The following is a 22,565-nucleotide window of genomic DNA, read 5'->3' as shown; positions in this document are numbered from 1 at the left end:
AGCACATCTAAGTGGGCAGGCTGTTTGCTGTTCCTCCCTGTGTCAATCTGATAAAGTGACAGATAACAGAGGATAAGTGTGAATGCCTATAACCTCCAGGCGTGTTTTGGGACAGTTGACTTGTATCTGACCTCTCCCAGCTATGTTCCCCTCCATCCTCTTGTTCTCCTCAATCTCACTGCCCCATGTTTTATCACTGGGGTTTTTGCTTTATCTGTGGCCTCTAAGGAGTCACAAGTCAATCTTTGACTTGAAAAGCTTGTCTAAACTCTAAACCATTTGCCTGGCCCTCTACTGCACAGGAGGCAACAGTGTTTCGGGGTGCTTTCACGGACACACGTGGCCCAGGATCAAGATGAGGGGTGTATTTTACGAGTGGTGTATTTGCTTCGTTACCACTACCATCCTGTAATGATGCCTTGGCATCGCTATGTAAGCAGTTGCCTTGGTCTTGCTATTCTCTCCTAGCAGACACTGATAGAGTGACTCACATCTGACAGTTTCTTAGGGTGAGTGAAACATTACTCTCCCATTTGTGTTGGTATAACGATTGGTTTGTTGTGTAACATGATAGCGAGTTTGAGACATGCCATCTAAACGAAGTGGGGCGGACAGTATATTATATTTTGTAGACCACTAGCCATTAGATGTTGTAAACCGGTTTTGAAGGAGACGCAGAAGCTATGAACTGCCTCGTCTAATCAGATGTAAAGCCAACAAGACTGTATTCGAATTCGCATTCACCATTGACAAATAATAGGCTGATGAGGGATTTATCTCTGAAGCTGTGTTTAGCAAGACTCCTACTAAAACCACTGCTGTCTCATAAAGGCTCCATTCTTTCTGGTGGCGGCTTCTCCCTGGTCTCCTTAGACTTAGGGGGATGTTTGACGTGCTAAATCCACTAGGGTTTGCCTAAGCCTCTCTCTCTCTCTCTCTCTCTCTCTCGCTCTGTACACACACGTGAATATCCAAGAACATAAATAAACCCTGGATTTAAGGTTGAATTTGTTTAAACTTTACATGGGAATCTGGGGGAAGAGAGAAACCATATGGTGAAGAAGGAATAAAAAAAAAAGAAGATGACAGGGTTAAGCACACAGAAACGGGTACAGTGACGTTTGTAAAGCGTCTCGTGTTGATTACACATTAAATAAGAGACACTGGACTCAGAAGCTTAATCTTATAATTGAATCATAGTTTAAGGTCGGTTATCAAATATTCACAGTCTACACCAGCTGGTCTGTCCAGCTCCGACAAAATTGTACTCTGACGAACTAAAGAATTCATACCATACAGACTAAAAATGACACCACGGGTCACTTTCCCAGAAGACTAGGCTTCATTTATGTCTATATGTTTGTGGACAGGAGAGTTAACTCTGCCCAGCCACCCATGGAAAGGGTTAACACGGTTTGTGTCATAGGGTTATCACAAGTCCTGTGTACTGAATACAGTGTGTGGTTGTGGTCGGCTGTTGCATGCTGGCCCAGATCGATCAGAGATCACAACTCAATTTTTGGAGCTCGAGGCTGGGCATCACCTGGGGTGCATGCGAGGGGGCAAAAATGAAAACACATATGGTGGTATGCACAGACAGACACTCTCACGCTCTGTCTCACACACACACACACACACACACACACACACACACACACACACACACACACACACAAACTCATTAAGTTCCAATTCTGAGCATCAATGTCCTGGGCTCCGTATGCACAGCACTGGATAGAGATGGAACACATAAGTCAAAATGAAGATAGAGCATGTGTTTCCTCTTCTGGATTTCCATATGAGAGCAGCACTTTGTCTCTGTCTACCATCAAACCCCTAAGACCCCACATCTGGCCACTATTAACCCCCACCCCCATGGGCCCGTATCTCTATTACCCCCCCATACCCCCACCAGCCCAATCCTCACGGGGTAAAGAGATTGCTCTCTAGATCATTTCTTATGTCACTAAAATACCTGCTTCGGTTTGTCACGGGGTTGCAGTGACATACGTACTGCAAAGCATACATGCTTCTCTGCTGAACCAAGTTGGAGTGGAGTTGAAGTTGCCACTCTCCATTTAAATGGAATCATGGCCTCACGTGGATAAGTATGACATAAAGAAACCAAAACAACCTCCTTATTGAGTACCTGCCCTGTGAATTAGATCAGAATGTTTAGTAATGCCTTGACTGAGAAGAAAGTTCTGGTCCTTGAAAGCTACAGTGTTAAAAAGCTGTTGTTAATTGAGTCTAAAGTCAAGTTCAACAACTTATCAAAACTGGCTGGCTGTCAGCAAGGCAGTAAGTGGCAAAAGTGTGTAATGGAGAATGATGTGTAACTCAAATATGTCCACCCACTGTGCACAAATGTCGGTACAACGTCTAGTTTTGAATTATATTTCATTGCGTTGTCAATGAGCGTGAATTGAAAATGAAATCAACACAAGCTTTGAGCCATGTAAGTGCATTTTGGTTAAAAGTTTTATGCAAAAAAAAAAAAGGTTGATTCTCCCAATTTGTGCGAAGCGGGCAGTTTAAAGTTAATCCAAGGCTACTGTTTGGAAACCACCTTCACTGGGTGGCAATCCTGCTCGCTGTTCAGAGGAAAAACGATAAAGCTGATTTTCTAAGTTTGAGTTTCAGCTCTGTGAAGCTCCCCATACTCTCAGCTGGCAGCCATCTTTGGGGTCAGCTCTACCTTGTGCTCAGTGTTACTGAGCCTGATGGCAAACACATGTCTGACTGGGCTCGAACTGAAATAATCCCCCCCACAGTACAAGCCCATGGCCAGGGCACGGTGCAATGGAAAACAGCACCAACACTTAGCACAGCTTGATCCCCAAGATCCCATGTCAAGAGAAAACAAAAATGGAAGACACTCTCTTTTCTCCAAAATGCCCTTACAACCCTTCATGGCCGTCAAGGAAGACCAGCCGTGCTGGACAGAAAATGCCTTCCCCAGATGCCTACCCTCTGACTGCTTTTGCAGGCACCGGCACGAACAGAGCCCTAGCTCTTAGGAAAAGTGTCCGTTTTTATCGGTTGGAACGTTACCCGCATGCACCTCTGCCTGTCTGTCTCAGGGAGAGGGTCAGGGATAGAAGGGATACAGCTTCTGTCAAATGAATGTCAAAAGTCATTTTTTTTTGTTGTTGTGCATTTTTAGCTAACCCTAACTCTTTTCCTAACCTCTTCTCCTAACCTTCTGCGTAAGTTCTCCTAACCTCTCACGAAGAATACAATTTGACAAAAGCTGCATCCCATCTAGTGAAAAGTTACATCAGGCTTTTCTGGACTTGGATGCTGTCCTGCCTTGGTCAGGTGATCTTGGTTGGCTGGGTTTAGGTATAGAGAATGCCTGGGAGACCATACACTGGCGTGATTGAGGCCACATGGTAAACTATTTTACTGAAAGCTGTTCAAATAGGAACAGTATGGAAAAAAACTTCCAGTAGATACTTTTGTGATACAACAGTTTATGAGCATTCTAGGGAACAGCCATTAACCTGCTTTTCTGCTAATTACAGAATCTCACATCATGGCTTTGTGAGAAAAATGGAAACTAAGTAAATCAAAGCACTAGCACTAGCTCTACAGGCTGTTCAATTGCAGCATACAGTATTTATTCAAGTTGCAAAAGTCAAGTGGACTATATTGAGCTTAGAACTGCCTCCATGTGCTCAAAACAATGAATAAATTACTCCTCAGTGGTCCATTTGATCCCATGGATCATTAATCCCAGACATATTTTCTCTCTCAGTAGCTGAAACAAAAATCTAAGAAACAAGGAACTTTTTAATGAACTTTGTCAGGGGCAAAGATGATGAATGCTATAAAATTGTCCTCATTTTACACTCAAACTCAAAGTGACACTAGTTACAGTGTGTCTCTGATCTCCCATGCCAGAGCTGTTGGACTAGGCTATATATGTGCATAAAAACAACAACAATGGGATTAAATTCAAATCTGTTTTTTTTCAACTCACTGAAGACCTATGCCAGGCAAACCACAGAAAGATCATCCACTGTGCCAGGGAACTATTGTGGCCGCACGTACATTCTAGGAATCGAAAATATCCCTTTCGCTCTGTGGTTCAAAGTGTGTCATTATGGTGAGGAAACAGGCGTACTCGTTCCCTAGTGGGATTTGTTTTTTTGTAATGTATTTTCTCATTGTAATTCAATTATGGCTACACTCCCTGGATAAATTCCTACTCAGGGGCTGTTAATGTGATTTCTCAGACGTGACAGAGGAGTACTATGGTTAGATACTTTATGAATGATTTATAGTGTACAAAAGGGCTTCTGTTTGGTAATAGGAGCTAAAACTCTTGCTTCTGAGGTTGGTCCCTGTCACTATGTGGCTAGTCAATAATTTAGGAAGTACCTTTATCTAGTGAGATGGCATAATCAGCTTCTCCCCACAAGACAATAACAGTGTGATTAGCTCAGACAATCAGACAAAGCTCAGACAATCAGACAATGTTATCCTTCACTTTAAAGGCCCACTTTAACTTTTATGTTGACTTCATGGACAGTCAGACATTGTATCCATATCTCCATCTATGAATTAGAATTGTTTACATTTCTTTGACCCAGGTTTATAACAAACCAAGTGGCGGGGCTGCCGTTTTGTTGTTTGTCAAATTTAAGGAGTGGGAGATGAGGGTGTTTGTCTGGACTGGGTTCCGGACTGACAGTACAACCAGACGTATGGGAGGAAACTCGGTAGGAAAGGAAAAGCTATTGTGCTCTTCTCCAAGTTGATAAGAACAAAAATATCACACAACGTAACGGACAGGGTTTTCCTTAATTTGGTTCCTCTTTCCTCCCAACCAAAGTAAACATCTGTTAGTCAGAAATAGAGAATGAACTCTTCCCAGGCCTCACAACACCACATGTTGTTTACATTGGCGTCAGTCTCAGCACAATTTGTGCTTAGGCCTTACAGTTATTTGAGACTTGGATGAACTTTTCATTGTTTTTGTATCTTGACGTGGTGTCAAGATACAATTTTCTTACACTCTTAAGTAAAAACTGATTGGCTTCAATGTGAACTCATTGATTGACTGATGATGCCCACCAAGTGACTAAGGACACAGGAAGTGGATTGTGTGTTCAAATTGTTTGACCTGAGGTTATGAGGTCAGTTAGGAATGAATGACAGGCATTATCTGGTCACATGCGAGGTGATGTAATCTATGAGTGAAACCATGAAAGTGGAAGCCTTCTCACGCAACATTAGCTTGGAGTGTACCTTCATTTATTTCCAAAAAAAGGTTCTAGTACCATAAAGGGTATTTCAAATCAAATCAAATAAAATTGTATTTGTCACATACACATGGTTAGCAGATGTTAATGCGAGTGTAGCGAAATGCTTGTGCTTCTAGTTCCGACAATGCAGTAATAACCAACAAGTAATCTAACTAACAATTCCAAAACTACTGTCTTGTACACAGTGTGAGGGGATAAAGAATATGTACATAGGGATATATGAATGAGTGATGGTACAGAGCAGCATAGGCAAGATACAGTAGATGGTATCGAGTACAGTATATACATGTCAGATGAGTATGTAAACAAAGTGGCATAGTTAAAGTGGCTAGTGATACATGTATTACATAAGGATACAGTCGATGATATAGAGTACAGTATATACGTAGAGATGAGATGAGATGACATGAGATGAATAATGTAGGGTAAGTAACATTATATAAGGTAGCATTGTTTAAAGTGGCTAGTGATATATTTGCATCATTTCCCATCAATTCCCATTATTAAAGTGGCTGGAGTTGAGTCAGTGTCAGTGTGTTGGCAGCAGCCACTCAATGTTAGTGGTGGCTGTTTAACAGTCTGATTGCCTTGAGATAGAAGCTGTTTTTCAGTCTCTCGGTCCCAGCTTTGATGCACCTGTACTGACCTCGCCTTCTGGATGATAGCGGGGTGAACAGGCAGTGGCTCGGGTGGTTGATGTCCTTGATGATCTTTATGGCCTTCCTGTGACATCGGGTGGTGTAGGTGTCCTGGAGGGCAGGTAGTTTGCCCCCGGTGATGCGTTGTGCAGACCTCACTACCCTCTGGAGAGCCTTACGGTTGAGGGCGGAGCAGTTGCCGTACCAGGCGGTGATACAGCCCGCCAGGATGCTCTCGATTGTGCATCTGTAGAAGTTTGTGAGTGCTTTTGGTGACAAGCCAAATTTCTTCAGCCTCCTGAGGTTGAAGAGGCGCTGCTGCGCCTTCTTCACAATGCTGTCTGTGTGAGTGGACCAATTCAGTTTGTCTGTGATGTGTATGCCGAGGAACTTAAAACTTGCTACCCTCTCCACTACTGTTCCATCGATGTGGCTAGGAGGGTGTTCCCTCTGATGTTTCCTGAAGTCCACAATCATCTCCTTAGTTTTGTTGACGTTGAGTGTGAGGTTATTTTCCTGACACCACACTCCGAGGGCCCTCACCTCCTCCCTGTAGGCCGTCTCGTCGTTGTTGGTAATCAAGCCTACCACTGTTGTGTCGTCTGCAAACTTGATGATTGAGTTGGAGGCGTGCGTGGCCACGCAGTCGTGGGTGAACAGGGAGTACAGGAGAGGGCTCAGAACGCACCCTTGTGGGGCCCCAGTGTTGAGGATCAGCGGGGAGGAGATGTTGTTGCCTACCCTCACCACCTGGGGGCGGCCCGTCAGGAAGTCCAGTACCCAGTTGCACAGGGCGGGGTCGAGACCCAGGGTCTCGAGCTTGATGACGAGCTTGGAGGGTACTATGGTGTTGAATGCCGAGCTGTAGTCAATGAACAGCATTCTCACATAGGTATTCCTCTTGTCCAGATGGGTTAGGGCAGTGTGCAGTGTGGTTGAGATTGCATCGTCTGTGGACCTATTTGGGCGGTAAGCAAATTGGAGTGGGTGTAGGGTGTCACTTGTCATACCCCTGGTTGCGCAATCGATATGCTGATAAAATTTAGGGAGTCTTGTTTTCAGATTAGCCTTGTTAAAATCCCCAGCTACAATGAATGCAGCCTCCGGATAAATGGTTTCCAGTTTGCAAAGAGTCAAATAAAGTTCATTCAGAGCCAACGATGTGTCTGCTTGGGGGGGGGATATATACGGCTGTGATTATAATCGAAGAGAATTCTCTTGGTAGATAATGCGGTCTACATTTGATTGTGAGGAATTCTAAATCAGGTGAACAGAAGGATTTGAGTTCCTGTATGTTTCTTTCATCACACCATGTCACGTTAGTCATAAGGCATATGCCCCGCCCCTCTTCTTACTAGAAATATGTTTGTTTCTGTCTGCGCGATGCGTGGAGAAACCTGTTGGCTGCACCGCCTCGGATAGCGTCTCTCCAGTAAGCCACGTTTCCGTGAAGCAAAGAACGTTACAGTCTCTGATGTCCCTCTGGAATGCTACCCTTGCTCGGATTTCATCAACCTTGTTGTCAAGAGACTGGACATTGGCAAGAAGAATGCTAGGGAATGGTGCACGGTGTGCCCGTCTCCGGAGTCTGACCAGAAGACCGCCTCGTTTCCCTCTTTTTCTGAGTCGTTTTTTTGGGTCGCTGCATGGGATCCACTCCGTTGTCCTGTTTGTAAGGCAGAACACCGGATCCGCGTCGCGAAAAACATATTCTTGGTCGTACTGATGGTGAGTTGACGCTGATCTTATATTCAGTAGTTCTTCTCGACTGTATGTAATGAAACCTAAGATGACCTGGGGTACTAATGTAAGAAATAACACGTAAAAAAACAAAAAACTGCATAGTTTCCTAGGAACGCGAAGCGAGGCGGCCATCTGTCGGTGCCGGAAGTAGTATTTGGCATGTCGGTGTAGGAGAACCCAGTTTGGTTTCATATAGAATTCTACAACCACTAAGAACCCTTTGAGAACCTGTTTGTGACAACTTTGTTTTATAGTGGCAAAATGATCCAGTCAGCATTTTAACTTCTTTAGAGGCTCTTGAAGGGAGTAATATGCCAGAACATTTTCAGCACACATTCAAGGTCCCAAAAACTGCAGAAATACTGAAACATATGTAAACAGTGTTTTTCTCTCCAGCATTCAAGGGACATGGCAACATCTGCTAATGAATAGAAAATTAATTCACTTGAGGAACATGACTGAAAGTTGAGTCATGGGATAGTGCGTTGAGGGAGGTCGAGAGCACATCTGTTCATCATTTCTTCCTCCCGGTAAAACAAAAACACAACAAAACAACAAAACAACAGGCTCAGGTTAATTATTGTTTAGATTGGCTTCAAATGAGTCTCCGGTTGTCTTTAACCACCGTTCTCAGATGCCTGAGTTCTGATGAATTTCGTTCTGGTGCATTCCACTCTGAGAAAAGAGCAGTTAGCAGTCAAATCATTAGCCATGACCTTGGCGAACTGGTGAAGTCACTCAGGCCTTACACTTTATTGCCCTTGAGACCAAAGCATAATATTGCATTGGAAAGCTCTTTAGACAGTATCCTATGTGGATACTGGCTGCTTTGCCTAGATGAAGAATCGTTTCAAATAGCTAAGCAAGGATTAGGCCTAGGTGACCTGGTCCGAGATCTGTTTTGTGTTTGGCAATTACGATGACTGTAGTTGGCTATACATACAGCACATACAGGATGGATCCCGCTTCTGTGGTCCAAAACAAAAGGCTGACCATATGACTCGGTGGAGATGCTGCCATGGCGACTGCTCCCTGTGTCCTTGCTAGCTGCGAACACTCTCTCGGGCCCAGCATTAGTGTACATGGCAAGAGTCAGCAAGATCAAAATCTGCACTGGAAAGCAAAGAGGCCCTACTAAACCAACTTAAGCTGGCACTGGGCTTTTCCCTCTCAACACAAAAAAAAGGGTTTGCGAAAAATTCACAGCGCAGCGTTTTTCATGGTCCTCTTTCCCCACCTGAAATGTATAGAGCTGCTCATTTTCCGTGAGATATACTGTGGCTGTCGGGTGTACAGACGAGGAGTTGTACTTCTTGGAGACAAAGTGCTCTGAGGATCTTAAAGTGGTTTGATGCATCAGAGACTTAAGTTTCTATGTTAAACTGTTCCGGGAAAACATCAGCCTGTGACTGTATCAGAGATATTTTATGTACTTTCATTTATCACTTGTAAGCAGCTTTGACTTCAAAACATATCAGTGCTTAGGAGTACAGACAAAAACCTAGAGAGAATTCACTCTTAGTCATGTTTGATGACAAACACCACGGACAACCCCCCTCCCCCCAAAATGTCTCTGTCTCCCTGCACATAATTTATTGTTGTGTAGTCTCCGTACATGTGCAGTGTTTCGGGGTTTAATATTTCTAATATATATGCGTTTGCGTATCCAAATATGAACGGTTGTACTACTGAAAGCTAAGCCTGCATTTTGTCTGCTGCCGGACTGTGTATCCCTCGGCAACAGCAAAAGGCCAGTCATTGTTTGCATTGCAAACGCCTCAGTGAGTTTGGATCTGATGTAGGCTGACGGCTGTGTGAGTGTCTGTGTGTTTGCTCTTGTCTCAGGGCGGCCAAATGAACTGTTCGGCCTGAGGAGCGAAGGGCACGGGCATAGATCCAGAGAGAGAGAGAGAGAGAGAGAGAGAGAGAGAGAGAGAGGCTCAATCATTCAGCAAACCTCTCCACTTCCACCATGAGCTGGGACTAAAGAGTTACCTCTACAGCTTCATTTTATGGTAAGGTTAATGATACAATACAAAAGTGTACATCTGTCTGTACTTCTTGTTGCCTATCTTTATATCTTAGAGCAACAGAAAGAGTATTGTGCTTTTTTTATAAAGAGTCAGGCATGTGCTATGAACAGCTGCAATACATATGGTTGACCCATGTTTTTGTTGCATTTTTGTATCAACAAATGGGGGTGATAACAACAGCATAATATCCTCGAGATTCACATTAGCGTAGAATCCATAGACTGAAGAGATCACCCCCAAAAAATGTAGGTGACATAAAACAAAAACAGGTGGACTGTGCCATTTTTGATGTCAATGATCTGTAGGCCATGTGCTATGACAGCATGTTGTGAGCAATTCCACGGGTTAGTACTGTATGTGACTGTGCTAGAGTCAGCCATCTTTTCATACTTGAACAACATGTTTGTTCCCCTGGGAGCCATAACACAGAACACGTGTAGAATGAAAGGGATCGGAGGCTAATGCTAACATGCTAACACATCAAAAGGTTCAGGGATACTCGTATTGGCTGGGCCCCTGTGTCGCTATCTATCACGTCTTGGTTTTCCTGTGCCATGTGCCTTGCATGTACCATGTGATGATGTCATAGTGGAGCGGACGAGAAAAGGGCAGAGTCAGCAGGAAAGGGCTATGACAAGGGTTGAGGGTGAAGAGAGGGGGTTGCACAGGAAATGCGGGAGAGACCCAGCAGGAGCCACATGACCCTTTGGATAGAGTGTTCCATATGTGAGAATCTACACAGCCTCTCACTTCGATTGGAAACAAGTTCTCTCTCTCTCTCTCTCTCTCTCTCTCTCTCTCTCTCTCTCTCTCTCTCTCTCTCTCTCGCTTGCTCTCTCAAAAGCGCAGGGGTAGCATAGGGGCTCGCTGTAATAGCCTAGCCTATGTAATTGACCACATAGGAAAAGAAGCAGGACCAGGCATTGTACTGTTGTTGCGTGGTGAGGCGTGGCGCCGCAAGGTTCTCTGTGAGGGAAATCTGAGACTTCCTGGGGAGCCTGAGGCGAGGGAGTAATGACCGGGCCAGCGAGGGCCTGCAGGAACACAATGGAGCCAAACAGAGCGACAGGAAACGCTGAGGAAAAGACTCAGACGACCAGAAAGCGTCACCAGGGATAAGCCCAGTGGCCAAAACTTAAACCAATCAAATGACTCATTCACATTTGGTTCTGCTCTCCATGCAGAGCTGCCTTCAGAACAAGATCAAGAAAGGAAACCCCAGTGACTCTGTTTCAGTCAGGGACAGTCAAAGTGTGACTAAAATAGATATTTAAACAACAGCAACACAGGTCCTCCAGGTCTTCACCCATTTGTGTCAGTCGGGGAAATTAAAAGGGTGAACAACCCAGGTACTGTAAAAACAACACAGAGGTCCTTGGGCCGTGCTCCTATTGATCCGGGAGGCTCGTTGGAGGAAGTGCTGTTCATTGGCTTCTGAGGAGAGAGTTGACCCCTGGCCCCTCACTGTAGAGGCCTGTCCCAGCTCATAGGCAGAACCATGTGCCAAATGCGTCATGATCCCAGTTTGCGCTGTTGGTATTTGAGGATGAAACAGTGGAGCTTTTGTTTGCCACAGCTGGACCAGTAGGCCTTGTCCTCACCCACCCAAAGACATGTGTGACCGACCGGCTCAATTCGGTCCAGTGTAGCAAAATTTGAAATTGTGTTTTTTTTACGTTGGATAAAAGTAGACTCAGAGCTAGAAAATGGTATATCAAACACTACAGTTGAGGAACAATGTGAAAGTAATTCTGCTTTGAAAGTTGATCAACTTGTAACCCCAATTTTGAGAAAATGTCACTTGAATGTTACTATGGAGAAATGCTGTGGTCAGTGTGTTTGGCGCGATAGCAAATGAGAAAACATCTATTGTGGCACTAGAGGCATTCGTAAAACACTATAAATACATTGTAAAGGGGAGGGTAATTATGGGGGTTTGTGGGTAGCAGAAGTGTTTCGGTGGGGCGCATGAGGGTAACATGAGGGTAGCTGTGGGGTGCATGAGGGTAGCTGTGGGGAACATGAGGGTAGCATGAGGGTAGGTGTGGGCTGCATGAGGGTAGCACGAGGGTAGCTTTGGGGTGCATGAGGGTAGCTGTGGGGAACATGAGGGTAGCATGAGGGTAGGTGTGGGCTGCATGAGGGTAGCACGAGGGTAGCTTTGGGGTGCATGAGGGTAGCATGAGGGTAGCTGTGGGGTGCATGAGGGTAGCATGAGGGTAGCTGTGGGGTACATGAGGGTAGCATGTGTCTTTTGGCCAAACCTCATTGTGTCAGTTTGTTTGAGGGTGTGTGGAAGTTTCTGTGATACATGGTGGGAATAATTGAATTCATGCATACATTAATGCAGACAGTACTTGGCATTGCATGCATGGCATAGTAGTTGAGATCGCAAGGAATTCTGATGCAGTGTGCTGTGTTTATTTGTATTAGGTGTAAGAAAGGGCTACTGGACATATCGTCAGCATGGATGCAAAGAGGAAAGAGATGGACCTCCTCAGCAACAGCATAGCTGCCTACGCACACATCAAAGGTCAGTCAATCAATCAATCAATCACTTTAACAACAGTAGTTGCCACATTGCTTTTAAAGTACCACAACATGAATCAATGAAACAAAATCGCCAATGTGCCAGTCATACATAACAATATTGATTTAGGCTACTAGCACAATTACTTTTTGACATATTGTGGTGTTTTTTTTTAATCCCAGGTGAATTTACCAATGATCTTTTTCTGTCCTGTAGAGAACCCGGAGAGCTTTGGGCTGTACTTTGTAATCGGGGTTTGTTTCGGCCTGGTCCTCACCCTCTGCCTCCTGGTCATCCGGATCTCCTGCAAGCCCCGCACCAACATACCGGCCTCCACGCCCGAGAAGAAACACTTAAAGGATTTCAGTGAGGACGAATGTGATGAAGATAGCGAGGATGAGGAAGAGGAGGGTGACGTCGAAGCACCCACCCCCCTGCCCACCACAGAGATTCCCATTGGCAACCACCACAACCACAGCCAATCGGACGGGACACTGAGCGTTAACGTGTTCACGTCGGCCGAGGAGCTGGAGCGGGCGCAGCGATTGGAGGAGAGGGAGCGAATCATACGGGAGATCTGGAGGAATGGGCAGCCTGATATCCTGGGTTCAGGAACAGGCACTATAGGTCGGGTGCACTACTACTAACGCCCAGTACTACGGGACCACTGAATGGACATACTATACAGAACTATGGTGCTATGGAATCAGGGGGTACACTGTGGTCCACACCCGCCAAAGACAGACTTAGAATCAGACCTCTGGGTGTGTCAGTTCCCTGAGGGAGACTTTACGATTCCCATGAGGGGTGTTACTCATGCTGTGCATACAGGCAGGTCACAAATGGCGTGCTACTTCGATCTGGTGTGTATTCAGTGATGTGAAATGTTCTGAATGTTGCAGATAGAAATAGAATGATTAGAGCGTACACAATTCCCTATTCTACCTGAAAGACAATCATATATGTTCTACATGATATGTTTCTATCTGAACTCTCTGTAACGTGACATCCCTCTGAACAGGCCCCTGAAGTGTAAGTCTTGACTCTAACACTATGTGATAGTGGTGTGCTGTGTGAATGTATTTCCCCCATCAACATTTGTCACCTACTATCACTGCCATAATGGAGTTACACCACAAGGCACCTTTGAGACCAGTTCTGCTGCTTTGTGATCTAGGCATGTGAATGGGAACATTTATCATAATTGGAGTCTACAGTGTAGAGAGATGCCTGAATAAAGTATTGCCCTTAGAAAAGCACAAAGGGAGTAAGGGAGGACTAATACAGCTATTGACAAATAGCCAGAGATACTGTAGGGAGTAGGGAGTCAGGACCAAGTATTTTGCAATGAGAGGTCACTTCCTTTTGTTTGCTATGGAGCCATGTTTCCCTCAACATATTGGTGAGTTTACAGCGGGACAGCTCCGTGAACTGTTTGTCATTATATTAGGAAATTATCCTCAAGTGGTCTTGGAACCTTCTGTGAGGAAATTGCTTCGCCTAAGTAAGAAAATAGAAATAGATTCAGTGGGACCCTTTTTCACCTGATGTCAAGTCATTTTGGAATTGGACTGCTCAGTTTGCTCAGTTTATGGACACAGTTTTAGGCTGTTTTCAGAACCAATTACACTTGGGGAAATTAAATAATTAAAGTGTTAAACTCAAAAGGCCTTGTGGTTGTTTCTGTTACACATAATGTCTTTTAGACAAACAATACTCTTCCTTATTAAAATGTCCCTGGGCTATGTATTTTGAATATACTGTACAATATAAAGATTGTCTAGGGGTGAAATTTAACAACTGAAAGACCTCAGTTGAGCCATTTAATTACAATGGATTGTAAGGTCACTCATTGTTTATTTTTAATCTTAACCAATTGCTACCATGTGTGCCTTGAAATGTTAAATAGATGTGATTTTTATAATACAATATCTTGAAAACTTGTTTGCTAAATGTTTTGGCAAAACCCAGTGTTCTATCTAAACTAAATAAAGTCTTATTTTATTGTCTGAAATAAAACACAGGACAAAAGGATATTTGATTGCCAACAGAGTCATGTTGAACAATGATAAGTGACACAATCTGCGTATGTTTCTTTGGTATGATCATTATCCATTTTGGTTCTCTTGGGCTTTAGCTGTACAGGTTACTAACCAAATAAAGACCTGGCCCTCCAACTGGGCACAGACATCAATTCAAAATCTATTCTACGTTGGTTCAACGTAATTCAATTGAAATTACGTTGAACCAATGCAGTCATTTATATTGATCACGGCATTGTTGGGTTTACAGCCCGCAAGGAAGACAGTTCACTGTACTCGTGCACGTGACATTAAAACTTGAATCTCGACACAACATAGATTCAACCAGTGTGTGATCAGTAGGTATGCTTTATATCCATTTGACTTTTTGGCCAACCTAGCAGCCAGAAGCCTTAGAGCTAGAGTCTGACTGTGCTGGACACCAATGTATTGAGAGGCCAGGCCAACGTTGCGAGGAGGAAGGCATTGCTTGTAAAGGAAACCAGCCAAGAACTTCTGCAACATGTCTTAAACCTCCTCGAAGTACACAATGTGCTGGAAAAGCAGACAGGGTAGCAGGTTTGCCTTGGCAAGGTTTTCTCTGTTGAGGTCAGGGCTAAACCCTTATGTGGCCAAGGTCCTAGCTACATACAGTGCCTTGCGAAAGTATTCGGCCCCCTTGAACTTTGTGACCTTTTGCCACATTTCAGGCTTCAAACATAAAGATATAAAACTGTATTTTTCTGTGAAGAATCAACAACAAGTGGGACACAATCATGAAGTGGAACGACATTTATTGGATATTTCAAACTTTTTTAACAAATCAAAAACTGAAAAATTGGGCGTGCAAAATTATTTGCCAGTTCTTGCTGGGAGATGTTACCCCACTGTTCCAACAAGGCACCTGCAAGTTTCCAGACATTTCTGGGGGGAATGGCCCTAGCCCTCACCCTCTGATTCAACAGGTCCCAGATGTGCTCAATGGGATTGAGATCAGGGCTCTTCGCTGGCCATGGCAGAACACCGACATTCCTGTCTTGCAGGAAATCATGCACAGAACGAGCAGTATGGCTGGTGGCATTGTCATGCTGGAGTGTCGTGTCAGGATGAGCCTGCAGGAAGGGTACCACATGAGGGGAAAGGATGTATTCCCTGTAACGCACAGCGTTGAGATTGCCTGCAATGACAACAAGCTCAGTCCGATGATGCTGTGACACACCGCCCCAGACCATGACGAACCCTCCACCTCCAAATCGATCCCTCTCCAGAGTACAGGCCTCAGTGTAATGCTAATTTCTTCGACGATATACGCAAATCCAATCATCACCCCTTGTGAGACAAAACCACAACTCATCAGTGTAGAGCACTTTTTGCCAGTCCTGTCTGGTCCAGCGACGGTGGGTTTGTACCCATAGGCGACTTTGTTGCCGGTGATTTCTGGAAAGAACCTGCCTTACAACAGGCCTACAAGCCCTGTCCAGCCTCTCTCAGCCTATTGCGGACAGTCTGAGCACTGATGGAGGGATTGTGCAATCCTGGTGTAACTCGGGCAGTTGTTGTTGCCATCCTGTACCTGTCCCGCAGGTGTGATGTTCGGATGTACCGATCCTGTGCAGGTGTTGTTACACGTGATCTGCCACTGCAATGACAATCAGCTGTCCGTCCTGTCTCCCTGTAGCGCTGTCTTAGGCGTCTCACAGTACGGACATTGCAATTTATTGCCCTGGCCACATCTGCTGTCCTCATGCCTCCTTGCAGCATGCCTAAGTCACGTTCATGCAGATGAGCAGGGACCATGGGCATCTTTCTTTTGGTGTTTTTCAGAGTCAATAGAAAGGCCTCTTTAGTGTCCTAAGTTTTCATAAATGTGACCTTAATTGCATACCGTCTGTAAGCTGTTAGTGACTTAACGACCGTTCCACAGGTGCATGTTCATTAATAGTTTATGGTTCATTGAACAAGCATGGGAAACAGTTTAAACCCTTTACAATGAAGACCTGTGAAGTTATTTGGATTTTTATTAATTATCTTTGAAAGACAGTGTCCTGAATAGGGATGTTTCTTTTTTTGCTGAGTTTATATAGAGAAACAATCACAGACAAATCCACAACCACTTTATTGGTGAAATGTCTGCATAATGTCAAGAGAAGGAGTTAGATGGACATGACACAGGTGAAACAGACAGAGGGGAATCAACCTCCCCCCCTTCTATGGTCTGAATCCAAGCTAGGAGGATGTTATGTTAGCTTTACTGGGGGGGGGGGGGGGGGGGGTGAGAGCCTTGGCCTTGGAAGAGCTGCTCCATCTGGTCCTGGAAGTAATCGGCCAGAGGCTTGAACTGGGCCTGCATCTTGTTGACCAGGGCCATTAACTGGGCCTGCAGGTTGTCAGCCAGAGGACTGAACTGGGTCTGGATGTTGTCAGTCATGGGGTGGAAGTGGACCTGCTTCTCGATTTCACTGACGAAGGGCTTTTTCTGCTCATGGATCTTCTCAGCATGCTCCTGGATCTTGTCGGTCAGAGGCTTGACCTGAGCCTTACCCTCCTCCATGTGACACACTTAGTGAGCCGTTTTCCAAACACTGTAGGCCCATGGAGCAAGCTAGCTTTATAGCGGACTCTATGTTACTGATGTGAAAACTGACATGTTGATGAAAACGTAATACCCCTGACGAGTACAATGCTATCAATACATAAAATGAATAGCAATATAATTTGAATGTGTAATCTATTTAGAATGACTTGACATCTTAGTGTGGCTGATACCAGTAAACTGAAATTCCAATTCAATAATTGAAAAAGGGAATCTATTGTCAATGAGTTGACAAACTGAAAAGGATATGCTATTTATGTCAAATGTTTTTTGGCATTTTGGGATATTAAATTCTAATCACTTCTTGAATTTGTTGAGTTTAATTTGAATTGACCCCAACCCTGGTATAAACCCTCTTCTAAAGAGCTAGGGCTCTATGAGTCCGCAATAGAAAGGTAAAGGTCATTTTCGATTTAGCCGAAACATGCAGCGTGTATCATGAATGTAGTCTCTGGTAAAGCGGGAACGTTGCCTTTAAATTTCAATTACGCTGTAAAGCTGAACCTCCGCGATGCGGACTGAATAGAGCCCCTAGTCTTTATTACACAGCCATTGAACACTAATTTCTTAGAAAAAGACTGATAGTAACACGATTAACAACGCCTTTTCTACTTTTCAGGCCGGACCTAAGAACGCTAAGGGAGAGTGGGGTAAGTTGAGCCAAAGGGGTAAGTTGAGCCAAAGGGGTAAGATGAGCCAAAGGGGTAAGATGAGCCACCTTTGTTTCTGGGAAACCATACACAAAATGTATAATTTAACCAAACATTTAGGAACAGGTCATAATTTCATGGAATCTGTGAAGGAAGAAACCACATGGAAAAAGTGGTAAGCAAGTTAGGTCCCATAAATGTATTTTTTACCAACTCAAATGAATTTATCGTGTTTGTCAGGCCCTGATCTGTTTCTCCTGTCCTTGTGCTTGTCTCCACCCCCCTCCAGGTGTCGCCCATCTTAACCATTATCCACTGGGTACTTATACCTGTGTTTTCTGTCTGTCTGTGAGTTTGTTTTGTTCCTCAAACCTACCACTGTGTTTCCCCTTGTGCATGCCTTGTCTGTTTTCCCGGTTTTGTCCTTTCTGCTTGCCCGCCGACCTGTACATTTGCCCTCTACTCTAGATTACTTACCTCTGCCTGACCCTGAGCCTGCCTGCCGTCCGGTACCTTTGCCCCACTACTCTGGATTTCCGACCTCTGCCTGACCCTGAGCCTGCCTGCCGTTCGGTACCTTTGCCCCACTACTCTGGATTACTGACCTCTGCCTGACCTGACCTTGACCCTGCCTGCCGTCCTATACAGCTTGGACTATGATTGCTATAGACAGCTCGTAAGTCTCAGAAGCCTCAACCTTTTACTGCAGTGGGCAAAATCAGGGTCACACAGAGTGTTTCTTGGTGGTCTTAAACAAATCTACTTTGAAACAAAAGTATACACCTCACACACATGGTTATGGGCTTAAAACAAAATAAGATATGTGTACTATGTCAGATATAGCGTTGACATATATTCAATTTTGAGTTTGCATCGCAATATTACAGTTTATATACATCACGGAAGACTGCAATATAACAAAACTGTTAACATAGAAACACTGGATTTTCAGGCGTTTAAAAACAATTCATGTTAATTAATTATGAAATTGCAAACATATAGCATTCCACCCATGAGGCCACTAGGTCATTTGAGTGCAGGAACGGGCTACTTAATAGTCGCATAACGGTTATCTTAGAACAAATGGGCATTGCATTGTTTTATGGTTGTAGTGGTGATGACCTTTCAGGTGTCAGACTTTGTTATTGAATTTGCAATGTTTCTCGGCATTTTTTGTTCAATGATGTTGACTAGCGTTTACTGTAACTACAATTCAATGAGAGGGTATGTCAGTACATTAGAGAACATTCAATTAGATGAAATCGTATGGCAATTAATCTGGAAATATATGAATGCTGTTCAGTACAACGTTCACGGTCCAATCTCCATCATTGAAGACACTGAAGTATTTGTTTTCATATAATAAGGCCTTAAATACTTCACAAATAATGTATAAACGAATGTCATACCATATAAGGGCCGGCAAAAGGGTCATGCCACAATTCTCAAAGTACCAATTAGATCATCGCCTTTATATAGTGACATTTGTTTGTAAATGCTTTGTGAAGCATCTACGTAGTGCTTATGAAAGCTTCTTTAAGCTGTATAAGTTATAGTGTGACTAAATGTGAGTAAATTACGTTTGTTTTCCATCGGACATGTGATCAATCTCAGTAGTAGTAATTGAGTTGAGTGGCCTCCATCATTGTTAAATGGAAGAAGTAAGGAAGCACCAAGACTCTTCCTAGAGCTGGCTGCCTGGCCAAACTGATCAATTGAGGGAGAAGGGCCATAGTTAGGGAGGTGAAAAAGAACCCGATGGTCACTCTGACAGAGCTCCAGAGTTCCTCTGTGGAGATGGGAGAAACTTCCAGAAGGACAACCATCTCTGCAGCACCCCAACAATCAGGTCTTTACGGTAGAGTGGCCAGAAGTGGTCTGATGAAACCAAGATTGACCTCTTTGACCTGAATACCAAGCATCACATCTGGAGGAAACCTGGCACCATCCCTACATGGTGGTGGCAGCATCATGCTGTGGGGATGTTTTTCAGCGGCAGGGACTAAGAGACTAGTCAGGGTCGAGGCAAAGAGCAAAGTACAGAGAGCTCCTTGATGACAATCTGCTCCAGAGTGCTCAGGACCTCAGAGTGGGGCGAAGGTTCACCTTCCAACAGGACAATGATCCTAAGCACACAGCCAAGACAACACTAGGACAAGTCTCTGAATGTCCTTGAGTGGCCCAGCCAGAGCCTGGACTCCGATCGAACATCTCTGGAGAGACCTGAAAATAGCTGTGCAGCAACGCTCCCCATCCAACCTGACGGAGCTTGAGAGGATCTGCAGAGAAGAATGGGAGAAACTCCCCAAATATAGGTGTGCCAAGCTTGTAGCGCCATAACGAAGAAGACTCAAGGCTGTAATTGCTGCCAAAGGTGCTTCAACAAAGAACTGAGTAAAGGGTCTGAATACTTATGTAAATGTGATATTTCTATTTTTGAATTAGCAAACATTTCTAAAAACCTGTTTTTGCTTTGCCATTATGGAGTGTTGTGTGTAGTTTGATGAGGGAAAAAATGTTTTAATAAAAAAATGTAATACATTTTAGAATAAAGCTGTAACCTAGAAAAATTTTGAAAAAGTCAAGGGATCTGAATACTGTACATACCCCATATATACATATATATATACATACTCTACACCCGCCCAGCATCACTACTCTGGACAGTTCGGACTTAGAATATGTGGACAACTACAAATACCTAGGTGCCTGGCTAGACTGTAAACTCCCCTCCAGACTCACATTAAACATCTCCAATCCAAAATTAAATCTAGAATCTGCATCTTTCACTCAACAAAGCATCCTTCACTCATGCTGCCAAACATACCCTTGTAAAACTGACCATCCTACCGATCCTCGACGATGTAATTTACAAAATAGCCTCCAACACTCTACTCAACAAATTGGATGCAGTCTATCACAGTGCCATCCATTTTGTCAGCAAAGCCCCATATACTACCCACCACTGGGACCTGTACGCTTTCGTTGGCTGGCTCTCGCTTCATACTCGTCGCCAAACCCACTGGCTCCAGGTCATCTACAAGTCTCTGCTAGGTAAAACCCTGCCATATCTCAGTTCACTGGTCACCATAGCAGCACCCACCCGTAGCACGCGCTCCAGCAGGTATATCTCACTGGTCACAAGAAAGCCAGTTCTTCCTTTGGCCGCCTCTCCTTCCAGATCTCTGCTGCCAATGACTGGAACGAACTGCAAAAATCACTAAAGCTGGAGACTCTTACCTCCCTCACTAGATTTAAGCACCAGCTGTCAGAGCAGCTCACAGATTACTGCACCTGTACATAGCTCATCTGTAAACTAGCCCATCCAATCTACCTCACCCCCATACTGTATTTATTTATTTATCTTGCTCCTTTGCATCCCAGTATCTCTACTTGCACATTCATCTTCTGCACATTCTACCATTCCAGTGTTTAATTGCTATATTGTAATTACTTCGCCACCATGGCCTATTTGACTTACCTCTCTTATCCTACCTCATTTGCACATGCTGTATATAGATTTTTCTACTGTATTATTGATTGTATGTTTGTTTATTCCATGTGTAACTCTGTGTTGTTGTATGTGTCGAACTGCTTTGCTTTATCTTGACCAAGTCGCCTACCTACCAGCCTACCTGGTTAAATAAAGGTGAAATAAAAATAAATAAAATACTACCAGTTTGGGGTGTCAGGTAACCTAGTGGTTAGAGCATTGGGCCAGTAACCGAAAGGTTGCTAGATCAAATCCCCGATCTGACAAGGTAAAATCTGCCGTTCTGCCCCTGAACAAAGCAGTTAACCCACAATTTCTTATTAAATAAGAATTTGTTCTTAACTGACTTGCCTAGTTAAATAAAATGAAAATATTAATTTGGACACAGATACTCATTTAAGGGTCATCAAGGCAAAGGGTGCCTGCTTTGAAGAATCTCAAATATAAAATATATTTTGATTTGTTTAACACTATTTTGGTTACTTCATGATTCCATTTGTGTTATTTCATAGTTTTGATGTCTTCACTATCATTCTACATGTAGAAAATAGTTTTTTTAATAAGAAAAACCCTTGAATGAGTATGTCCAAACGTACATATATACTATATAGATACAGTATACACATATTTATAAAATGTATTTTCCTGTATTATTTTTTGCTAACCCTACCACCCTTCCCCTAATTGGAGTAAACTAATGGACAGCAACACTTAGGCTTCTACTTCCAGCTTATGCATACTACATACATTATACATACATTTTAGGACACAATCTATTTTACAATACTTATATTTTGCTTGTTTTTAGTCCTGTTCTACTTCAACCCTCAACCCCCCCCATCTATTTCTGATGTCCATCCAGTTTTTTTTCTGTTTGACATACAGTTGAAGTTGGAAGTTTACATACACATAGGTTGGAGTCATTAAAACTAGTTTTTCAACCACTCCACAAATTTCTTGTTAACAAACTATAGTTTTGTCAAGTCGGTTAAGACATCTACTTCATAACCTGAAAGGCCGCTCAGCAAGAAAGAGGCCACTGCTCCAAAACCGCCATAAAGAAAGCCAGACTACGGTTTGCAACTGCACATGGGGACATAGATCATACTTTTTGGAGAAATGTCCTCTAAAACAAAAATAGAACTGTTTGGCCATAATGACCATCATTATGTTTGGAGGAAAAAGGGGGGTGCTTGCAAGCAGAAGAACATCATCCCAACCGTGAAGCACGGGGGTGGCAGCATCATGTTGTGGGGGTGCTTTGCTGCAGGAGGGACTGGTGCACTTCACAAAATAGATGGCATCATGAGGATAGAGGAAAATGATGTGGATATATTGAAGCTCAAGACATCAGTCAGGAAATTAAAGCTTGGTCGCAAGTGGGTCTTCCAAATGGACTTAAGGATGGCTTAAGGACAACAAAGTCAAGAGTGGACATCACAAAGCCCTGACCTCAAGCCTATAGAAAATTTGTGGGCAGAACTGAAAAAGCATGTGCGTGCAAGGAGGCCTACAAACCTGACTCAGTTACACCAGCCATGTGAGGAGGAATGGGCCAAAATTCACCCAACTTAATTTGTGAAGCTTGTGG

General features: G+C 43.8%; 2 protein-coding genes across 5 annotated transcripts in view; one reads left to right on the top strand and one right to left on the bottom strand.

Moving 5' to 3' along the window:
• Nucleotides 1–14,236, top strand: part of LOC110517416 (protein eva-1 homolog B) — a 28,440-nt gene extending 14,204 nt beyond the window's left edge. For 2 of the 4 annotated variants that reach the window (XM_021595500.3, XM_021595493.3), the window contains exons 2-4: nt 9,500–9,669; nt 12,121–12,220; nt 12,434–14,236. In XM_021595500.3, coding sequence (XP_021451175.1) covers nt 12,154–12,220; nt 12,434–12,864 — 498 coding nt within the window. In that variant the 5' untranslated portion in view covers nt 9,500–9,669; nt 12,121–12,153 and the 3' untranslated portion in view covers nt 12,865–14,236. The remainder of the gene's footprint in view (nt 1–9,499; nt 9,670–12,120; nt 12,221–12,433) is intronic. The other 2 variants (XM_036973790.2, XM_021595506.3) reach the window with 1 other exon arrangement.
• Nucleotides 13,956–17,169, bottom strand: LOC149984543 (uncharacterized). Its single transcript, XM_090229274.1, has one exon. It carries the CDS (start codon nt 16,787–16,789, stop codon nt 16,487–16,489), a length of 303 nt encoding a protein of 100 aa, XP_090085400.1. The 5' UTR covers nt 16,790–17,169; the 3' UTR covers nt 13,956–16,486.
• Nucleotides 17,170–22,565: the final 5,396 nt, after the last annotated feature.

This window comes from Oncorhynchus mykiss, chromosome 3 (genome assembly GCF_057628025.1).
Source record: "Oncorhynchus mykiss isolate SJ-2025 chromosome 3, ASM5762802v1, whole genome shotgun sequence".
Lineage (NCBI taxonomy): Eukaryota > Metazoa > Chordata > Actinopteri > Salmoniformes > Salmonidae > Oncorhynchus > Oncorhynchus mykiss.
This window is presented reverse-complemented; position numbering and strand designations above follow the sequence as displayed.

What these genes read in the sequence shown, in the direction of transcription:
- LOC149984543 (XM_090229274.1), bottom strand. Translation starts at nt 16,789, where the DNA reads ATGGAGGAGGGTAAGGCTCAGGTCAAGCCTCTGACCGACAAGATCCAG.